The sequence below is a fragment of the Somniosus microcephalus genome, unplaced genomic scaffold (assembly GCF_052327205.1).
Source record: "Somniosus microcephalus isolate GS21.2 unplaced genomic scaffold, FLI_Smic_1.0 unresolved_chr1, whole genome shotgun sequence".
Taxonomy (NCBI): domain Eukaryota; kingdom Metazoa; phylum Chordata; class Chondrichthyes; order Squaliformes; family Somniosidae; genus Somniosus; species Somniosus microcephalus.
In genome coordinates, this window is record NW_028225179.1 from 116206212 (window position 1) to 116222711 (window position 16500).

Genomic DNA, 16500 nt, shown 5'->3' on the forward strand with positions numbered 1-16500 from the left:
TCCGTATTCTGAAGTGTGTTGCTGAACTCTCTAAAACGTACGCTAGCTCTGTACTCTGTGAGGCACCAACATCCCACAGAACACAAAGCTCACTCAGATTCTGGAATACGGAGCTCACACACGCTCTATAGAATCCAGAACTAATCCAAACTGTTCCAAATGAAAAGTGAATGGTGTGCATCCTCTGTAGATTAAGGGGTCAATAAAGAGCCTCTTGTCCCGAGTCACGATGAAAGGAATGTTTGAGAATTGACTGTACTTCTCATGATGCAGACACAGATATCCCAGTTCGCCAAGGTTTTCACCAGAGCTTTCCTGGTTTTCAGATGTTGTGCCTCTCTATTTCCAGAAACACAGACCACAATTCATATTACGAAGGACCAGAACACCAGGCTTCACACGATAGAGTCAACGCTGTATTATACACTGAGCAAGGACGACATAAATGCCAAGTTCTTTTGTGAAGTGGTTTATCCTTTCCGAGGGGGAAGTGGCACGCAGCGCTCAGAACCGGTTAAGATCGACGTGTACTGTAAGTATTGACTCTTAACTCTTTGTGAAGACTTGAATACTGCTCCCGTACGTGGGGAGGCTATTCCTGCAACCCCTCTCGCACGGTTGGGCAGTATTCATGAAAAAGCTTGTGGTTGATAGGTGACTGTTCCTCCCCCTTTAGGCTCCAATCTCTCTCTATCTTCATTCTCGGTTTCATTTTCTCAATATTTCCATCACCATTGCTTCTCAGGACTCCCACCCACTTATTCCTCCAGACTTCCCACATATACCATCCTTCTTCCGCCCTGTATGTTCAGTGCGCTGAAATCGAGACTCATGGATGGCCTCCTGATCTAATTATTCTTTTCCCGGGACCTCAGCTCCTCATATTCTTCACACAAAGAACATAAGAACATAAGAAATAGGAGCAGGAGTCGGCCATTCGGCCCTTCGAGCCTGCTCCGCCATTCAATGAGATCATGGCTGATCTTCTGCCTCAACTCCATTCACCGGCCCTATCGCCATATCCCTTGATGCCCTTACTAGTCAGAAATCTATCGACTTCTGTTTTGAATATACCCAATGACTGAGCCTCCACAGCCCTCTGGGGTAGAAAATTCCAAAGATTCACCACCCTCTGAGTGAAGAAATTTCTTCTCATCTCAGTCCTGAATGGCCTACCCTTTATCCTGAGGCTGTGGCCCCTGGTTCTAGACTCCCCAGCTAAGGGAAACATTCTCCCAGCATCCACCCTATCAAGCCCTGTAATAATTTTGTATGCTTTAATGAGATCCCCTCTCATTCTTCTCAATTCAAGAGAATACAGGCCTAGTTTACTCAATCTCTTCTCATACGACAGTCCCGCCATCCCAGGAATCAATCTCGTGAACTTTCATTGCACTCCCTCTGTGGCAAGTATATCCTTCCTTAGGTAAGGAGACCAAAATTGCAAACAGTACTCCAGGTGTGGTCTCTTATATAATTGGAGTAAGGCCCTATATAATTGGAGTAAGACTTCTTTACTCCTGTACTCAAATCCTCTTGTAATGAAGGCCAGCACACCATTTGCCTTCCTAATGGCTTGCTGCACCGGCACATTCACTTTCAGTGACTCATGTACAAGGACACCCAGGTCCCTTTGAGCATCTACATTCCCCAATCTATCACCATTTAGGAAATACTCTGCCTTTCTGTTTTTTCTACCAAACTGGATAACTTCACATTTATCCACATTATATTCCATCTGCCATGTTCTCGCCCACTCACTGAGCCTGTCGAGATCCCCTTCAAGCCTCTTCACATCCACTTCACAATTGACACTGCCACCTAGCTTTGTATCATCAGCAAATTTGGAAATGTCACATTTAGTCCCCTCATCCAAATCATTGATATAGATTGTGAATAGCTGGGGCCCAAGCACCAATCCTTGCGGTACCCCACTAGTCACAGCCTGCCATCCTGAAAAAGACCCATTTATCCCTACTCTTTGCTTTCTGTCTCTTAACCAATTCTCAATCCATGCTAGTATATTGCCCCCAATTCCATGTGCCCTAATTTTGTTCACCAACCTCTTGTGTGAGACCTGATCGAAGGCCTTCTGAAAATCCAAATACACCACATCTACCGGTTCCCCTTTGTCTACTCCAGTAGTTACATCCTCAAAGAACTCCAATAGGTTTGTCAAACAGGATTTCCCTTTCATAAATCCATGTTGACTCTGCCCAATCTTTCTATTAGTTTCTAAGTGCCCAGTTATTGCATCCTTTATAATAGATTCCAGCATTTTCCCAACTACTGATGTGAGGCGAACAGGTCTGTAGTTCCCCGTTTTCTTTCTCCTTCCTTTCTTAAATAGCGGAGTTACATTTGCTATCCTCCAATCTGCAGGAACCATTCCAGAATCTATAGAATTTTGGAAGATGACAACCAATGCGTCCACTATCCCAATGGCCACCTCTTTCAAAACCCTAGGATGTAGGTCATCTGGTCCTTGGGATTTATTGACTTTTAGTCCCATTAATTTTGCTAGTACTGTTTTTTTATTAATAATAATTTCTTTAAGTTCCTCATTTTCACCACATTTCTCGTATTTCTGGGAGGTTTTTTGTGTCTTCCTCCGTGAAAACAGAAACAAAGTATTTATTTAATTTTTCTGCCATTTCCTCATTCCCCATTATAAATTCTCCCGTCTCTGACTGTAAAGGACCTATATTTACCTTCACCAGTCTTTTCCTTTTCACATACCTATCGAAGCTTTTACAATCCGTTTTTATATTTTTCGCTAGTTTGTGCTCATATTCCATTTTCCCTTTCTTTATCAATTTCTTGGTCCCCCGTTGCTGATTTCTAAAAAGATCCCAATCCTCAGGCTGACCGCTTTTTCTGGCAACTTTATAAGCTTCCTCCTTTGACTTAATACTAGCTTTAATTTCTTTTGTTAGCCATGGTTGGATCACTTTTCCTTTTGGGTTTTTATGCCCTAGAGGAATATATGTTTGTTGCAAATTATGCATTATTTCCTTGAATGTTAGTCATTGTATGTCCACCTTCATACCTTTTAGTGTAGTCTCCCAATCTACCATGGCCAACTTGTCCCTCATACCCTTGTAGTTTCCTCTGTTTAAATTGAAGACCTTAGTTTCAGATTGGACTACATCCCTCTCAAACTTAATGTAAAATTCAATCATATTATGATCACTTGTCCCTAAAGGCCCCTTTACCACAAGATTATTGATTAGCCCTTTCTTATTACACAGTACCAGATCCAGAATAGCCTGTTCCCTGGTTGGTTACCATCTCGCATGCATTCCAAGAATTCGTCCTCCACATTTGATTTGATGTGCCCAGTCAATATGTAGATTAAAGTCCCCCATGATTACCGTATTGCCCTTGTTACTTGCACTTCTAATCTCTTGATTGATACTGTGCCCTAAATTACCAGTACTGTTTGGTGGCCTATACACAACTCCCACCAATGTTTTCCGCCCTTTGCTGTTTCTTAGCTCCACCTAAACTGATTCCAGTTCTACATCACGATCTGCCAAGCCAAGATCTTTTATCTCTATCGTACCGATCTCATCCCTTATTAACAGCGCTATGCCACCTCCTTTTCCTTTTTGTCTGTCCTTCCTAAATGTTGAGTACCCTGGAACATTCAGTTCCCAGCTTTGGTTACCCTGCAACCAAGTCTCTGTAATGGCAATTACATCATACCCATTTATTTCTATTTGTGCCATTAATTCATCCACCTTGTTGCGAATGCTACGTGAATTTAGATAAAGTGATCGACACACAGAATGGACATTGGATTAAGTGGCAGAGGCGAAAATCCCTGGAATCGTTTAAGAAACAGTTGGACTCTGTTAACAGAGGCACTGTAGGGTGTTTCAGGATGGATGGGCCGACTATCTTGTGTAGCGAGGCAATCCTTCCCTTCCCTGCAGTACTCATACCCGACCAACAGATGGCGGTGTTGCGTTGTCTTAAAATACAAGAATTTCATTTTCACTTATATTTTTCCACTCCTTTCCTTCCCCCCCCCCTTTCCTTTTGTTTCTCTCTCACACCTGGCAGCTATCTTTTACCCTGCCAGTACACTTTACACCTAATCACAGCCTATTACCATCTCGTCTAGCTTCTAATCTCTTTTACTTCTTTTGGTTCTTTTATTCTTTTGTCCGATCGCAGCCCTGCCTTCGATCTAGTTCCTTTTCTCTCCAGTTTTGAAGAAGGGTCAAACCCGAAACGCCAACTCAAATTTCTCTCCACGGATGTTGCCTGACTTGCTGAGTTTTTCCAGCATTTTCTGTTGTTATTCCTGAAATCTAACTTGGCTGAAGGCTGGGATCGCAGCAACGGATTAAGACAGATCAATTTGCTTCTGAAAATAAAACACTTTTTAAAAATAAGAAAAAGGTGCCTGAGCTGATTTGAAGAGACACTGAAAAACCGTTAATTAACACAGACTTCAAATCTAGCAATTCAATCAAGACATTCAATGGCATTACCATCGCCGAATCCCCCACCATCAACATCCTGGGGGGTCACCATTGACCAGAAACTTAACTGGACCAGCCACATAAATACGGTGACAACAAGAGCAGGTCAGAGGCTGGGTATTCTGTGGCGAGTGTCTCACCTCCTGACTCCTCAAAGCCTTTCCACCATCTACAAGGCACAAGTAAGGAGTGTGATGGAAAACGCTCCACTTGCCTGGATGAGTGCAGCTCCAACAACACTCAAGAAGCTCGACACCATCCAGGACAAAGCAGCCCGCTTGATTAGCACCCCATCCACCACCTTAAACATTCACTCCCTCCACCACCGGCGTACCGTGGCTGCAGTGTGTACCATCTACAAGATGCACTGCAGCAACTCGCCAAGGCTTCTTCGGCAGCACCTCCCAAACCCGCGACCTCTTCCACCTAGAAGGACAAGGGCAGCAGGCGCATGGGGACACCACCACCTGCAGGTTCCCCTCCGACTCACACACCATCCTGACTTGTAATTATATCGGCCATTCCTTCATCGTCGCTGGGTCAAAATCCTGGAACTCCCTGCCTAACAGCACTGTGGGAGCGCCTTCGCCACACGGACTGCAGCGGTTCAAGAAGGCGACTCACCACCACCTTCTCGAGGGCAACTAGGGATGGGCAATAAATGCTGGCCTTGCCAGCGACGCCCACATCCCATAACCAAATTTTTTAAAAAGACTAGAGCCATGGGCTGGAGGGCGTATTGCATTAGTGCTCAGTCTCACCTGGCAGCTCAGTGATCACGGTTTCACTGGTCTTGTCGGGATGGAGGGTACGCAGTGTCACAACACCGCATCTCCCTCAGAAAGTAGGGTCCTGGGTTTGTTCCCCATTTGAAAATAGGGCATTTAAGGGGAAGCTTGTGGGGGAGGAAGGAATAGAAGGTTATGCTGATAGGATGAGATGAAGAGGGGTGGGGAGGAGGCTCGTGTGGAGCACAAATGTCAGTTGGGCTGAATGGCCTGTTTCTGTGCTGTAAAAGTCTATGTAATTCTATGTAATTCCCTGCCTCCAATAATCTCCAGGTTATTAAACTCCAAATGTGGCATTGCCGGATTACCACTACTTGCCTCATTCTCTCTCCTGTTTCTTCCAACCTCAACAGGATGTGCTTTGATTTCTCAATTAAAAAGAGTTTACATGCCTCATCGCCGCCTCAGGATGTTCCCAAGTGCTTTGCAACCAGTGGGCTACTTTTGAAGTGCAGTCACTGTCATTTCTGTAGACATAGGTGGCAGCCAAGGCATTGCTGACAGTGCCATCTTTTACGTGAATGACTAAACCGAGGCCCTGCCTGCTTATGAGCCAAAAGGTTGTGGGTTCAAGCCCCTGCTCCAGAGACCTGAGCGCAAAATCCAGGCCGATGCTCCCAGCGCAGTGCCGAGGGAGCGCCGCACTGTCGGAGGTGCCGCCTTTCAGATGAGACTTCAAACCGAGGCCCTGTCTGCTCTCTCAGTTGGACGTAAAAGATCCCACGGCCACTATTTTGAAGAAGTGCAGGGGGGAGTTCTCCCTGGCCAATCTTTATCCCTCAACTAACATCACCAAAGTGATCCCGCTGCTGTGTGTGGGAGCTTGCTGTGCACGAATTGGCGGCCGCGTTTCCTACTCTACAACACTTCAAAAAGTACTTCATTGGTTGTAAAGGGCTTTGGGACGTCCTGAGGCCCTGAGAGACGCTGTATATTTCTTTCTTTCCCTTTACCCCTAAGCAGCATTTGTTTTCTGCCCTTCCCGTGTATAGATCCAATAGAGCACGTTACGATAGAAGTGGACCCATCCAACGACATAATCAGAGAAGGCGACACCATCACCCTGAATTGTACGGCTGACACCAACCCTTCACCGGCAGAATATCTCTGGGAAAAAGATGTAAGTGGTAACAAGCCAATGGTCAAACGGTGGTGGTCAACGGTGAACGATGCTGCTCAATTTTCTTAAGGCGTCTGGGTTCTTAAGGACTCTTATTTTTCTGGGAACGGAGCGGCTAACTGCTCCCTCAGTGGTTGCGGCGGGGGGGGGCGGGGGCAAGTCGCTGCTCATAGAATCACTAGAAATGTCCTACTACTGCTGCCAGTCTGTCAAATTAGACCTCGGAGCGCTGGTAGGTTCGAGGAGAATCCGGTGGGTTTTCAGCTTCAGGCCCGATTTTAACCTTACCCCGCCCGATGGGAACAGGGCGAATGCTAGTTTTACACCCCCGCCCGATCTCACTCTCCTTCGAAGTGAACGGAGAATAAAGTCGGGCGGGGGGGGAGGGGGATAAAACGGGCGCCCGTCCCCGAACTCGCCCCCATTCCCGCCAGGGAAGGTCAGGTTATTGCGGCTGAATCCCCTGTCGCTTTTAAATGCTCTGAATTAATTTGACCGTGACTACACAAACCACTCTGGGTACAGGTATATTGGGCCAGAAATTCCAGGCCAGAAGCGTGAGTGCGCTCGGGGTACTCACGCTTCTGGCCGTTGGAAATGCCGGCGTTCAGCATGAACAGCGCATGCGGGGAACGCCGGCATTTCCAGACCTCGAGCGCGTGCGACTGCACAGGCAGCGCGTGCGCAGTGAACTTCGTGGATTTCATTCATGAAATCCGTGAGGGTAAGTCCTCAGAACTTACACTGAAAAAAAGCAAGTGTAAAGTGGTTCATTGGCTGCGGAGGAAGATATATTTTATCGTGGAGCTTTTGAAATGCAATATTTTTGTTTGGGAAAGGGAGGGAAGTTATTTTAAGAAATTTTAAGTAAGTTTTAAAGTTTAAATTTTTTTTTTTAAAGGGTTTTCAGAACGGTAGGTAGAAGGAGCAATTGTGGCTGTGTGAATGAAATGTGAGAATGAGTTATGTATGTATGTCCACATATATTCCTTTACGTATATGTATGTATGTTTTATATTCCTTTACTAATGTGTATGAATGTATGTTTTTAATTATGATTTTCCAATAAGTTACTTTCTCTGAAAGTCATAATTAAATAATACATTCATACACATAAGTAAAGGAATATATACATAACACGCAAAGGAATATATACAGACATACATACTTTCAGAAGCTCCACGATAAGAAATATCTTCCTCCGCAGCCTCTGTAGCAACTGTACCCATGCTTTTTTCATGTGTAAGTTGTAATGACTGGACCTCACTGAAAGCATTAATGAAAGCGGCGAATTATACTGCGCACGCGCTGCCTGTGCAGTCGCACGCGTTCTGCCTCTGAACCCCTTCGTTCAGAGGACAGGAAATGCCGGTTTTCCCCACATGCACTGTGCATGCTGAAAACCGGCATTTCATCCGGCCAGATGCGTAAGTACCCCGACCGTACTAGCGCATTTGGAAGGGAATTATTGGGCCAACATTTTACATGTCAATAAAATAAAAAATTTAACACTTGCACCACTTGCCCCCTCGCACCTGCGACTGAGGGTCCAAGGAGGTGCATTGCGCAAGAGGTCATCATCGGACGTATCCTCACACTGTTCCCTTTGGGGAACTGTATGAAGTGGTGGAAGGATTTATGGCCGTGATTAACGCTCATTCCGTGACCGTAACCATCTTTGAACCAGCCATTAGGGTGGTTAGTCCTATGGCGGGAGGGTTTTACGGGCTCCCACAACCCATCTGAGGGAGGGGGGGGCCACCAACACCCACGGACGCAAGTATCCCACTGGATGTCCACCCAGAATTTAAAGTTGCCGGGACTGTCTGGAGTGGGGTTCAAAACCCTACTCCTTCTGGCCCAGCGGCGGGGATGCTTACTGCTACGCAAAAGGCCCACTCCGCACAAAAGGTGACACCCATACGTTTCCTGCGCCTTTTCCCTCCCCGTGACTGGAGCCCTATGCTGCCATTTCACGTTGCTAATCGGATTGGGCCTTTGTCATAGCGGTAGGATCCCTGCCGCTGGGCCAGATCAGGGTAGGGTTTCGAACCCCGCTCCAGACAGTCCCGGCAAGTGGAGTCGGAGCTCCGGCTCTAAATTCTGGGTTGACATCCAGTGGGATATTTGCGTCCGTGGGTGTGGGTGGCCCCCCCTCCTTGTATAGCTTGTGGGAGCCCGTAAAACCCTCCCGCCATAGGAGTAACCGCCCTAATGGCTGGTTCAAAGATGGTTACGGTCATGGAATGAGCGTTAATCACGGCCATAAATCCTTCCACCACTTCATACAGTTCCCCAAAGGGAACAGTGTGAAGACACGTATGACGACGACATTGCTAAATAAATAAATGGAATTAAAAAAATTCTTTTAGGGCTTTTAAAAGTCTTTAAATTGCTTTAATTCTCTTTAAAACTACTTCAGATTACTCAAAATAATGTAAACATTTTAAAAAGTTTATAAAAGTTACCAAAATCTTCAAAAAACTTCCAAAAACCTATTTAAACTGCTGCTTTGCATGTAAAAAAGCAAAGCAGCTTGACAGAAACATTGGGGGCGTGTCCAGTGAAACTGAGACCTCAAGGGGCGTGTCTCACTTACACTGCACGCTCCTGGGTCCGCGCTGGCTGCGCTCCTGGGCGGCGTGACGTCATACGCTGCCCGGGATTCTTGCTTCAGTTTCTGGAAGTGCAGGCGTCCCTGGAGCTGATCGGCAGGAGCGCGGGGTAAGTGCAAATACGGGGCTTGCACGCGCTGCAAGCCCCGTTCTGGAATTTCTGGCCCATTGTGTATCAGTAAAATAGTCTGTTACTACACAAACCACTCTGGGTACAGGTATATTGTGGATCAGTAAAATAGTCTGTTACTACACAAACCACTCTGGGTACAGGTATATTGTGTGTCAGTAAAACAGTCCGTGACTACACAAACCATTCTGGATCCAGGTATATTGTGTATCAGTAAAACAGTCCGTGACTACACAAACCACTCTGGGTACAGGTATATTGTGTATCAGTAAAACAGTCTGTGACTACACAAACCACTCTGGGTACAGGTATATTGTGTATCAGTAAAACAGTCTGTGACTACACAAACCACTCCGGGTCCAGGTATATTGTGTATCAGTAAAACAGTCCGTGACTACACAAACCACTCTGGGTACAGGTATATTGTGTGTCAGTAAAACAGTCCGTGACTACACAAACCACTCTGGGTACAGATATATTGTGTATCAGTAAAACAGTCCGTGACTACACAAACCACTCTGGGTCCAGGTATATTGTGTATCAGTAAAACAGTCCGTGACTACACAAACCACTCTGGGTACAGGGATATTGTGTATCAGTAAAACAGTCCGTGACTACACAAACCACCCTGGGTACAGGGATATTGTGTATCAGTAAAACAGTCTGTGACTACACAAACCACTCTGGGTACTGGTATATTGTGTATCAGTAAAACAGTCCGTGACTACACAAACCACTCTGGGTACAGGTATATTGTGTATCAGTAAAACAGTCTGTGACTACACAAACCACTCTGGGTACTGGTATATTGTGTATCAGTAAAACAGTCCGTGACTACACAAACCACTCTGGGTACAGGTATATTGTGTATCAGTAAAACAGTCTGTGACTACACAAACCACTCTGGGTACTGGTATATTGTGTATCAGTAAAACAGTCCGTGACTACACAAACCACTCTGGGTACAGGTATATTGTGTATCAGTAAAACAGTCCGTGACTACACAAACCACTCTGGGTACAGGGATATTGTGTATCAGTAAAACAGTCCGTGACTACACAAACCACTCTGGGTCCAGGTATAATGGGCCAGAAATTCCAGGCCAGAAGCGTGAGTACGGTCGGCTTACTCACACTTCTGGCCGTTGGAAATGCCGGCGTTCAGCATGAACAGCGCATGCGGGGAACGCCGGCATTTCCAGACCTCGAGCGCGTGCGACTGCACAGGCAGCGCTTGCGCAGTGAACTTCGTGGATTTCATTCATGAAATCCGTGAGGGTAAGTCCTTAGAAGTTACACGTGAAAAAAGCAAGTGTAAAGTTGTTCATTGGCTGCGGAGGAAGATATATTTTATCGTGGAGCTTTTGAAATGCAATATTTTTGTTTGGGAAAGGGAGGGAAGTTATTTTAAGAAATTTTAAGTAAGTTTTAAAGTTTAAATTTTTTTTTTAAAAGGGTTTTCAGAACGGTAGGTAGAAGGAGCAATTGTGGCTGTGTGAATGGAATGTGAGAATGAGTTATGTATGTATGTCCACATATATTCCTTTACGTATATGTATGTATGTTTTATATTCCTTTACTAATGTGTATGAATGTATGTTTTTAATTATGATTTTCCAATAAGTTACTTTCTCTGAAAGTCATAATTAAATAATACATTCATACACATAAATAAAGGAATATATACATAACATGCAAAGGAATATATACAGACATACATACTTTCAGCAGCTCCACGATAAGAAATATCTTCCTCCGCAGCCTGTGGAGCAACTGTACCCATGCTTTTTTCATGTGTAAGTTGTAATGACTGGACCTCACTGAAAGCATTAATGAAAGCGGCGAATTATACTGCGCACGCGCTGCCTGTGCAGTCGCACGCGTTCTGCCTCTGAACCCCTTCATTCAGAGGACAGGAAATGCCGGTTTTCCCCACATGCACTGTGAATGCTGAAAACCGGCATTTCATCCGGCCAGATGCGTAAGTACCCCGACCGTACTAGCGCATTTGGAAGGGAATTACTGGGCCAACATTTTACATGTCAATAAAATAAAAAATTTAACAATTGCACGACTTGCCCCCTCGCATCTGCGACTGAGGGCCCAAGGAGGTGCATTGCGCAAGAGGTCATCATCGTACGTATCCTCACACTGTTCCCTTTGGGGAACTGTATGAAGTGGTGGAAGGATTTATGGCCGTGATTAACGCTCATTCCATGACCGTAACCATCTTTGAACCAGCCATTAGGGTGGTTAGTCCTATGGCGGGAGGGTTTTACGGGCTCCCACAACCCATCTGAGGGGGGGGGGGGCCACCAACACCCACGGACGCAAGTATCCCGCTGGATGTCCACCCAGAATTTAAAGTTGGAGCTCCGACTCCACTTGCCGGGACTGTCTGGAGTGGGGTTCAAAACCCTACTCCTTCTGGCCCAGCGGCGGGGATGCTTACTGCTACGCAAAAGGCCCACTCCGCACAAAAGGTGACACCCATACGTTTCCTGCGCCTTTTCCCTCCCCGTGACTGGAGCCCTATGCTGCCATTTCACGTTGCTAATTGGATTGGGCCTTTGTCATAGCGGTAGGATCCCCGCCGCTGGGCCAGATCAGGGTAGGGTTTCGAACCTCGCTCCAGACAGTCCCGGCAAGTGGAGTCGGAGCTCCGGCTCTAAATTCTGGGTTGACATCCAGTGGGATATTTGCGTCCGTGGGTGTGGGTGGCCCCCCCTCCTTGTATAGCTTGTGGGAGCCCGTAAAACCCTCCCGCCATAGGACTAACCGCCCTAATGGCTGGTTCAAAGATGGTTACGGTCACAGAATGAGCGTTAATCATGGCCATAAATCCTTCCACCACTTCATACAGTTCCCCAAAGGGAACAGTGTGAAGACACGTATGACGACGACATTGCTAAATAAATAAATGGAATTAAAAAAATTCTTTTAGGGCTTTTAAAAGTCTTTAAATTGCTTTAATTCTCTTTAAAACTACTTCAGATTACTCAAAATAATGTAAACATTTTAAAAAGTTTATAAAAGTTACCAAAATCTTCAAAAAACTTCCAAAAACCTATTTAAACTGCTGCTTTGCATGTAAAAATCCTTAGCAGCTTGACAGAAACATTGGGGGCGTGTCCAGTGAAACTGAGACCTCAAGGGGCGTGTCTCACTTACACTGCACGCTCCTGGCTTCGCGCTGGCTGCACTCCTGGGCGGCGTGACGTCATATGCTGCCCGGGAATGTGCTTTCTATTTCTGCAAGTTCAGGCGTCCCAGAAGCTGATCGGCACGAGCGCGGGGTAAGTGCAAATACAGGGCTTGCACGCGCTGCAAGCCCCGTTCTGGAATTTCTGGGCCATTGTGTATCAGTAAAACAGTCCGTGACTACACAAACCACTCTGGGTACAGGGATATTGTGTATCAGTAAAACAGTCCGTGACTACACAAACCACTCCGGGTACAGGTATATTGTGTATCAGTAAAATAGTCCGTGACTACACAAACCACTCCGGGTACAGGTATATTGTGTATCAGTAAAACAGTCCGTGACTACACAAACCACTCTGGGTACAGGGATATTGTGTATCAGTAAAACAGTCCATGACTACACAAACCACTCTGGGTACAGGTACATTGTGTATCAGTAAAACAGTCCGTGACTACACAATCCACTCTGGGTACTGGTATACTGTGTATCAGTAAAACAATCCGTGACTACACAAACCACTCTGGGTACAGGTATATTGTGTATCAGTAAAACAGTCCGTTACTACACAAACCACTCTGGGTACAGGGATATTGTGTATCAGTAAAACAGTCCGTGACTACACAATCCACTCTGGGTACAAGGATATTGTGTATCAGTAAAACAGTCCGTGACTACACAAACCACTCTGGGTACAGGTATATTGTGTATCAGTAAAACAGTCCGTTACTACACAAACCACTCTGGATACAGGGATATTGTGTATCAGTAAAACAGTCCGTGACTACACAATCCACTCTGGGTACAAGGATATTGTGTATCAGTAAAACAGGCTTATTAAACATTAAACATCCAGTACAATTAAGTAATACTAAACAAGAAGATAGTCGCAGTCTGTTCATCAAACCCCAGCGTTCCTTCCGAGTGACTGTGGCACAGTCTCTTTATTCTCTTGCTGTGTTCTGTTGACTGAAGTTTCTTCTTCCTCTGGTTTTGCGTTGCTTTCAGTGTTCAATATCTGCATTTTTATACCCTTTTCCTCCCGTTTTGCCTACGTGGCAGTAATTAGCTCTCTGACACCTGGTAAATGTCCCTCTTTTCCTTGCCAGTCATCTTATGACCTTGTGAATCCCACTAGGCCTCTTTCTGTGCATAGCAAGCTACCCTTGTCCAAGAGTTTCACTTTACAGAACATTCTTGAGGTGTTTTCTAAACAGTTTGTCTATTCTGCAGATTTTTATGTGGAGGCTGTCTCTAACTCATATCTCTCTCCCCTAGCTCTTATCTCTTTTCGATAACATGACCGAATTCCATGCCTCCTACTATATCTGGGTTTACTTAACACAACATTTCATTACTACAGCATTTTCTAACAGCGTTTTAATCAGGTTGGCATAATTTCCCATCCTGCTTTACTTCTCAACCATTCGCCCTTTTATACAGGCTTTTTTAGGTTTCTAACATACAATTGCACATATTATAGTTATTTAATAATGGTTTAAAATCTTAATAATGTTTACTAAATCCTAAGGTACATTCTATCTTACACTGCTCCCCCCCCGCCCACCTGACCCCACCCCCGACCACCTGACCCCACCCCCGACTACACTACTGGGGGAGAAGCGTTAATTGTATTCAGGTGGTGTATAGCAGTTGGGTGTTAATTGTATTCAGGCAGTGTATAGCAGTTGGGTGTTAATTGTATTCAGGCAGTGTATAGCAGTTGGGTGTTAATTATATTCAGGCGGGGTATAGCAGTTGGGTGTTAATTGTATTCAGGCGGTGTATAGCAGTTGGGTGTTAATTGTATTCAGGCAGTGTATAGCAGTTGGGTGTTAATTGTATTCAGGCGGTGTATAGCAGTTGGGTGTTAATTGTATTCAGGCAGTGTATAGCAGTTGGGTGTTAATTGTATTCAGGCGGTGTATAGCAGTTGGGTGTTAATTGTATTCAGGCGGTGTATAGCAGTTGGGTGTTAATTGTATTCAGGCGGTGTATAGCAGTTGGGTGTTAATTGTATTCAGGCGGTGTATAGCAGTTGGGTGTTAATTGTATTCAGGCGGTGTATAGCAGTTGGGTGTTAATTGTATTCAGGCAGTGTATAGCAGTTGGGTGTTAATTGTATTCAGGCGGTGTATAGCAGTTGGGTGTTAATTGTATTCAGGCGGTGTATAGCAGTTGGGTGTTAATTGTATTCAGGCGGTGTATAGCAGTTGGGTGTTAATTGTATTCAGGCGGTGTATAGCAGTTGGGTGTTAATTGTATTCAGGCGGTGTATAGCAGTTGGGTGTTAATTGTATTCAGGCAGTGTATAGCAGTTGGGTGTTAATTGTATTCAGGCAGTGTATAGCAGTTGGGTGTTAATTGTATTCAGGCGGTGTATAGCAGTTGGGTGTTAATTGTATTCGGGCGGTGTATAGCAGTTGGGTGTTAATTGTATTCAGGCAGTGTATAGCAGTTGGGTGTTAATTGTATTCAGGCGGTGTATAGCAGTTGGGTGTTAATTGTATTCAGGCGGTGTATAGCAGTTGGGTGTTAATTGTATTCAGGCAATGTATAGCAGTTGGGTGTTAATTGTATTCAGGCGGTGTATAGCAGTTGGGTGTTAATTGTATTCAGGCGGTGTATAGCAGTTGGGCGTTAATTGTATTCAGGCGGTGTATAGCAGTTGGGTGTTAATTGTATTCAGGCGGTGTATAGCAGTTGGGCGTTAATTGTATTCAGGCGGTGTATAGCAGTTGGGTGTTAATTGTATTCAGGCGGTGTATAGCAGTTGGGTGTTAATTGTATTCAGGCAGTGTATAGCAGTTGGGTGTTAATTGTATTCAGGCGGTGTATAGCAGTTGGGTGTTAATTATATTCAGGCGGTGTATAGCAGTTGGGTGTTAATTGTATTCAGGCAGTGTATAGCAGTTGGGTGTTAATTGTATTCAGGCGGTGTATAGCAGTTGGGCGTTAATTGTATTCAGGCGGTGTATAGCAGTTGGGTGTTAATTGTATTCAGGTGGTGTATAGCAGTTGGGTGTTAATTGTATTCAGGCAGTGTATAGCAGTTGGGTGTTAATTGTATTCAGGTGGTGTATAGCAGTTGGGTGTTAATTGTATTCAGGCGGTGTATAGCAGTTGGGTGTTAATTGTATTCAGGTGGTGTATAGCAGTTGGGTGTTAATTGTATTCAGGCGGTGTATAGCAGTTGGGTGTTAATTGTATTCAGGTGGTGTATAGCAGTTGGGTGTTAATTGTATTCAGGCGGTGTATAGCAGTTGGGTGTTAATTGTATTCAGGTGGTGTATAGCAGTTGGGTGTTAATTGTATTCAGGCGGTGTATAGCAGTTGGGTGTTAATTGTATTCAGGTGGTGTATAGCAGTTGGGTGTTAATTGTATTCAGGTGGTGTATAGCAGTTGGGTGTTAATTGTATTCAGGTGGTGTATAGCAGTTGGGTGTTAATTGTATTCAGGCGGTGTATAGCAGTTGGGTGTTAATTGTATTCAGGCGGTGTATAGCAGTTGGGTGTTAATTGTATTCAGGTGGTGTATAGCAGTTGGGTGTTAATTGTATTCAGGCGGTGTATAGCAGTTGGGTGTTAATTGTATTCAGGTGGTGTATAGCAGTTGGGTGTTAATTGTATTCAGGCAGTGTATAGCAGTTGGGTGTTAATTGTATTCAGGCAGTGTATAGCAGTTGGGTGTTAATTGTATTCAGGCGGTGTATAGCAGTTGGGTGTTAATTGTATTCAGGCGGTGTATAGCAGTTGGGTGTTAATTATATTCAGGCGGTGTATAGCAGTTGGGTGTTAATTGTATTCAGGCAGTGTATAGCAGTTGGGTGTTAATTGTATTCAGGCGGTGTATAGCAGTTGGGTGTTAATTGTATTCAGGCGGTGTATAGCAGTTGGGTGTTAATTGTATTCAGGTGGTGTATAGCAGTTGGGTGTTAATTGTATTCAGGCAGTGTATCGCAGTTGGGTGTTAATTGTATTCAGGCGGTGTATCGCAGTTGGGTGTTAATTGTATTCGGGCGGTGTATAGCAGTTGGGTGTTAATTGTATTCAGGCAGTGTATAGCAGTTGGGTGTTAATTGTATTCAGGCGGTGTATAGCAGTTGGGTGTTAATTATATTCAGGCGGTGTATAGCAGTTGGGTGTTAATTGT

At 44.9% G+C, this 16500-nt stretch overlaps 1 protein-coding gene across 1 annotated transcript in view; it reads left to right on the plus strand.

Moving 5' to 3' along the window:
• LOC147095734 (CD166 antigen-like) overlaps positions 1–16500 on the plus strand; it is an 86702-nt gene that overhangs the window by 49928 nt on the left and 20274 nt on the right. Inside the window, exons 6-7 of the mRNA XM_085974782.1 lie at positions 350–532; positions 6274–6401. Of these exons, the coding sequence (XP_085830908.1) occupies positions 350–532; positions 6274–6401 (311 nt within the window). The remainder of the gene's footprint in view (positions 1–349; positions 533–6273; positions 6402–16500) is intronic.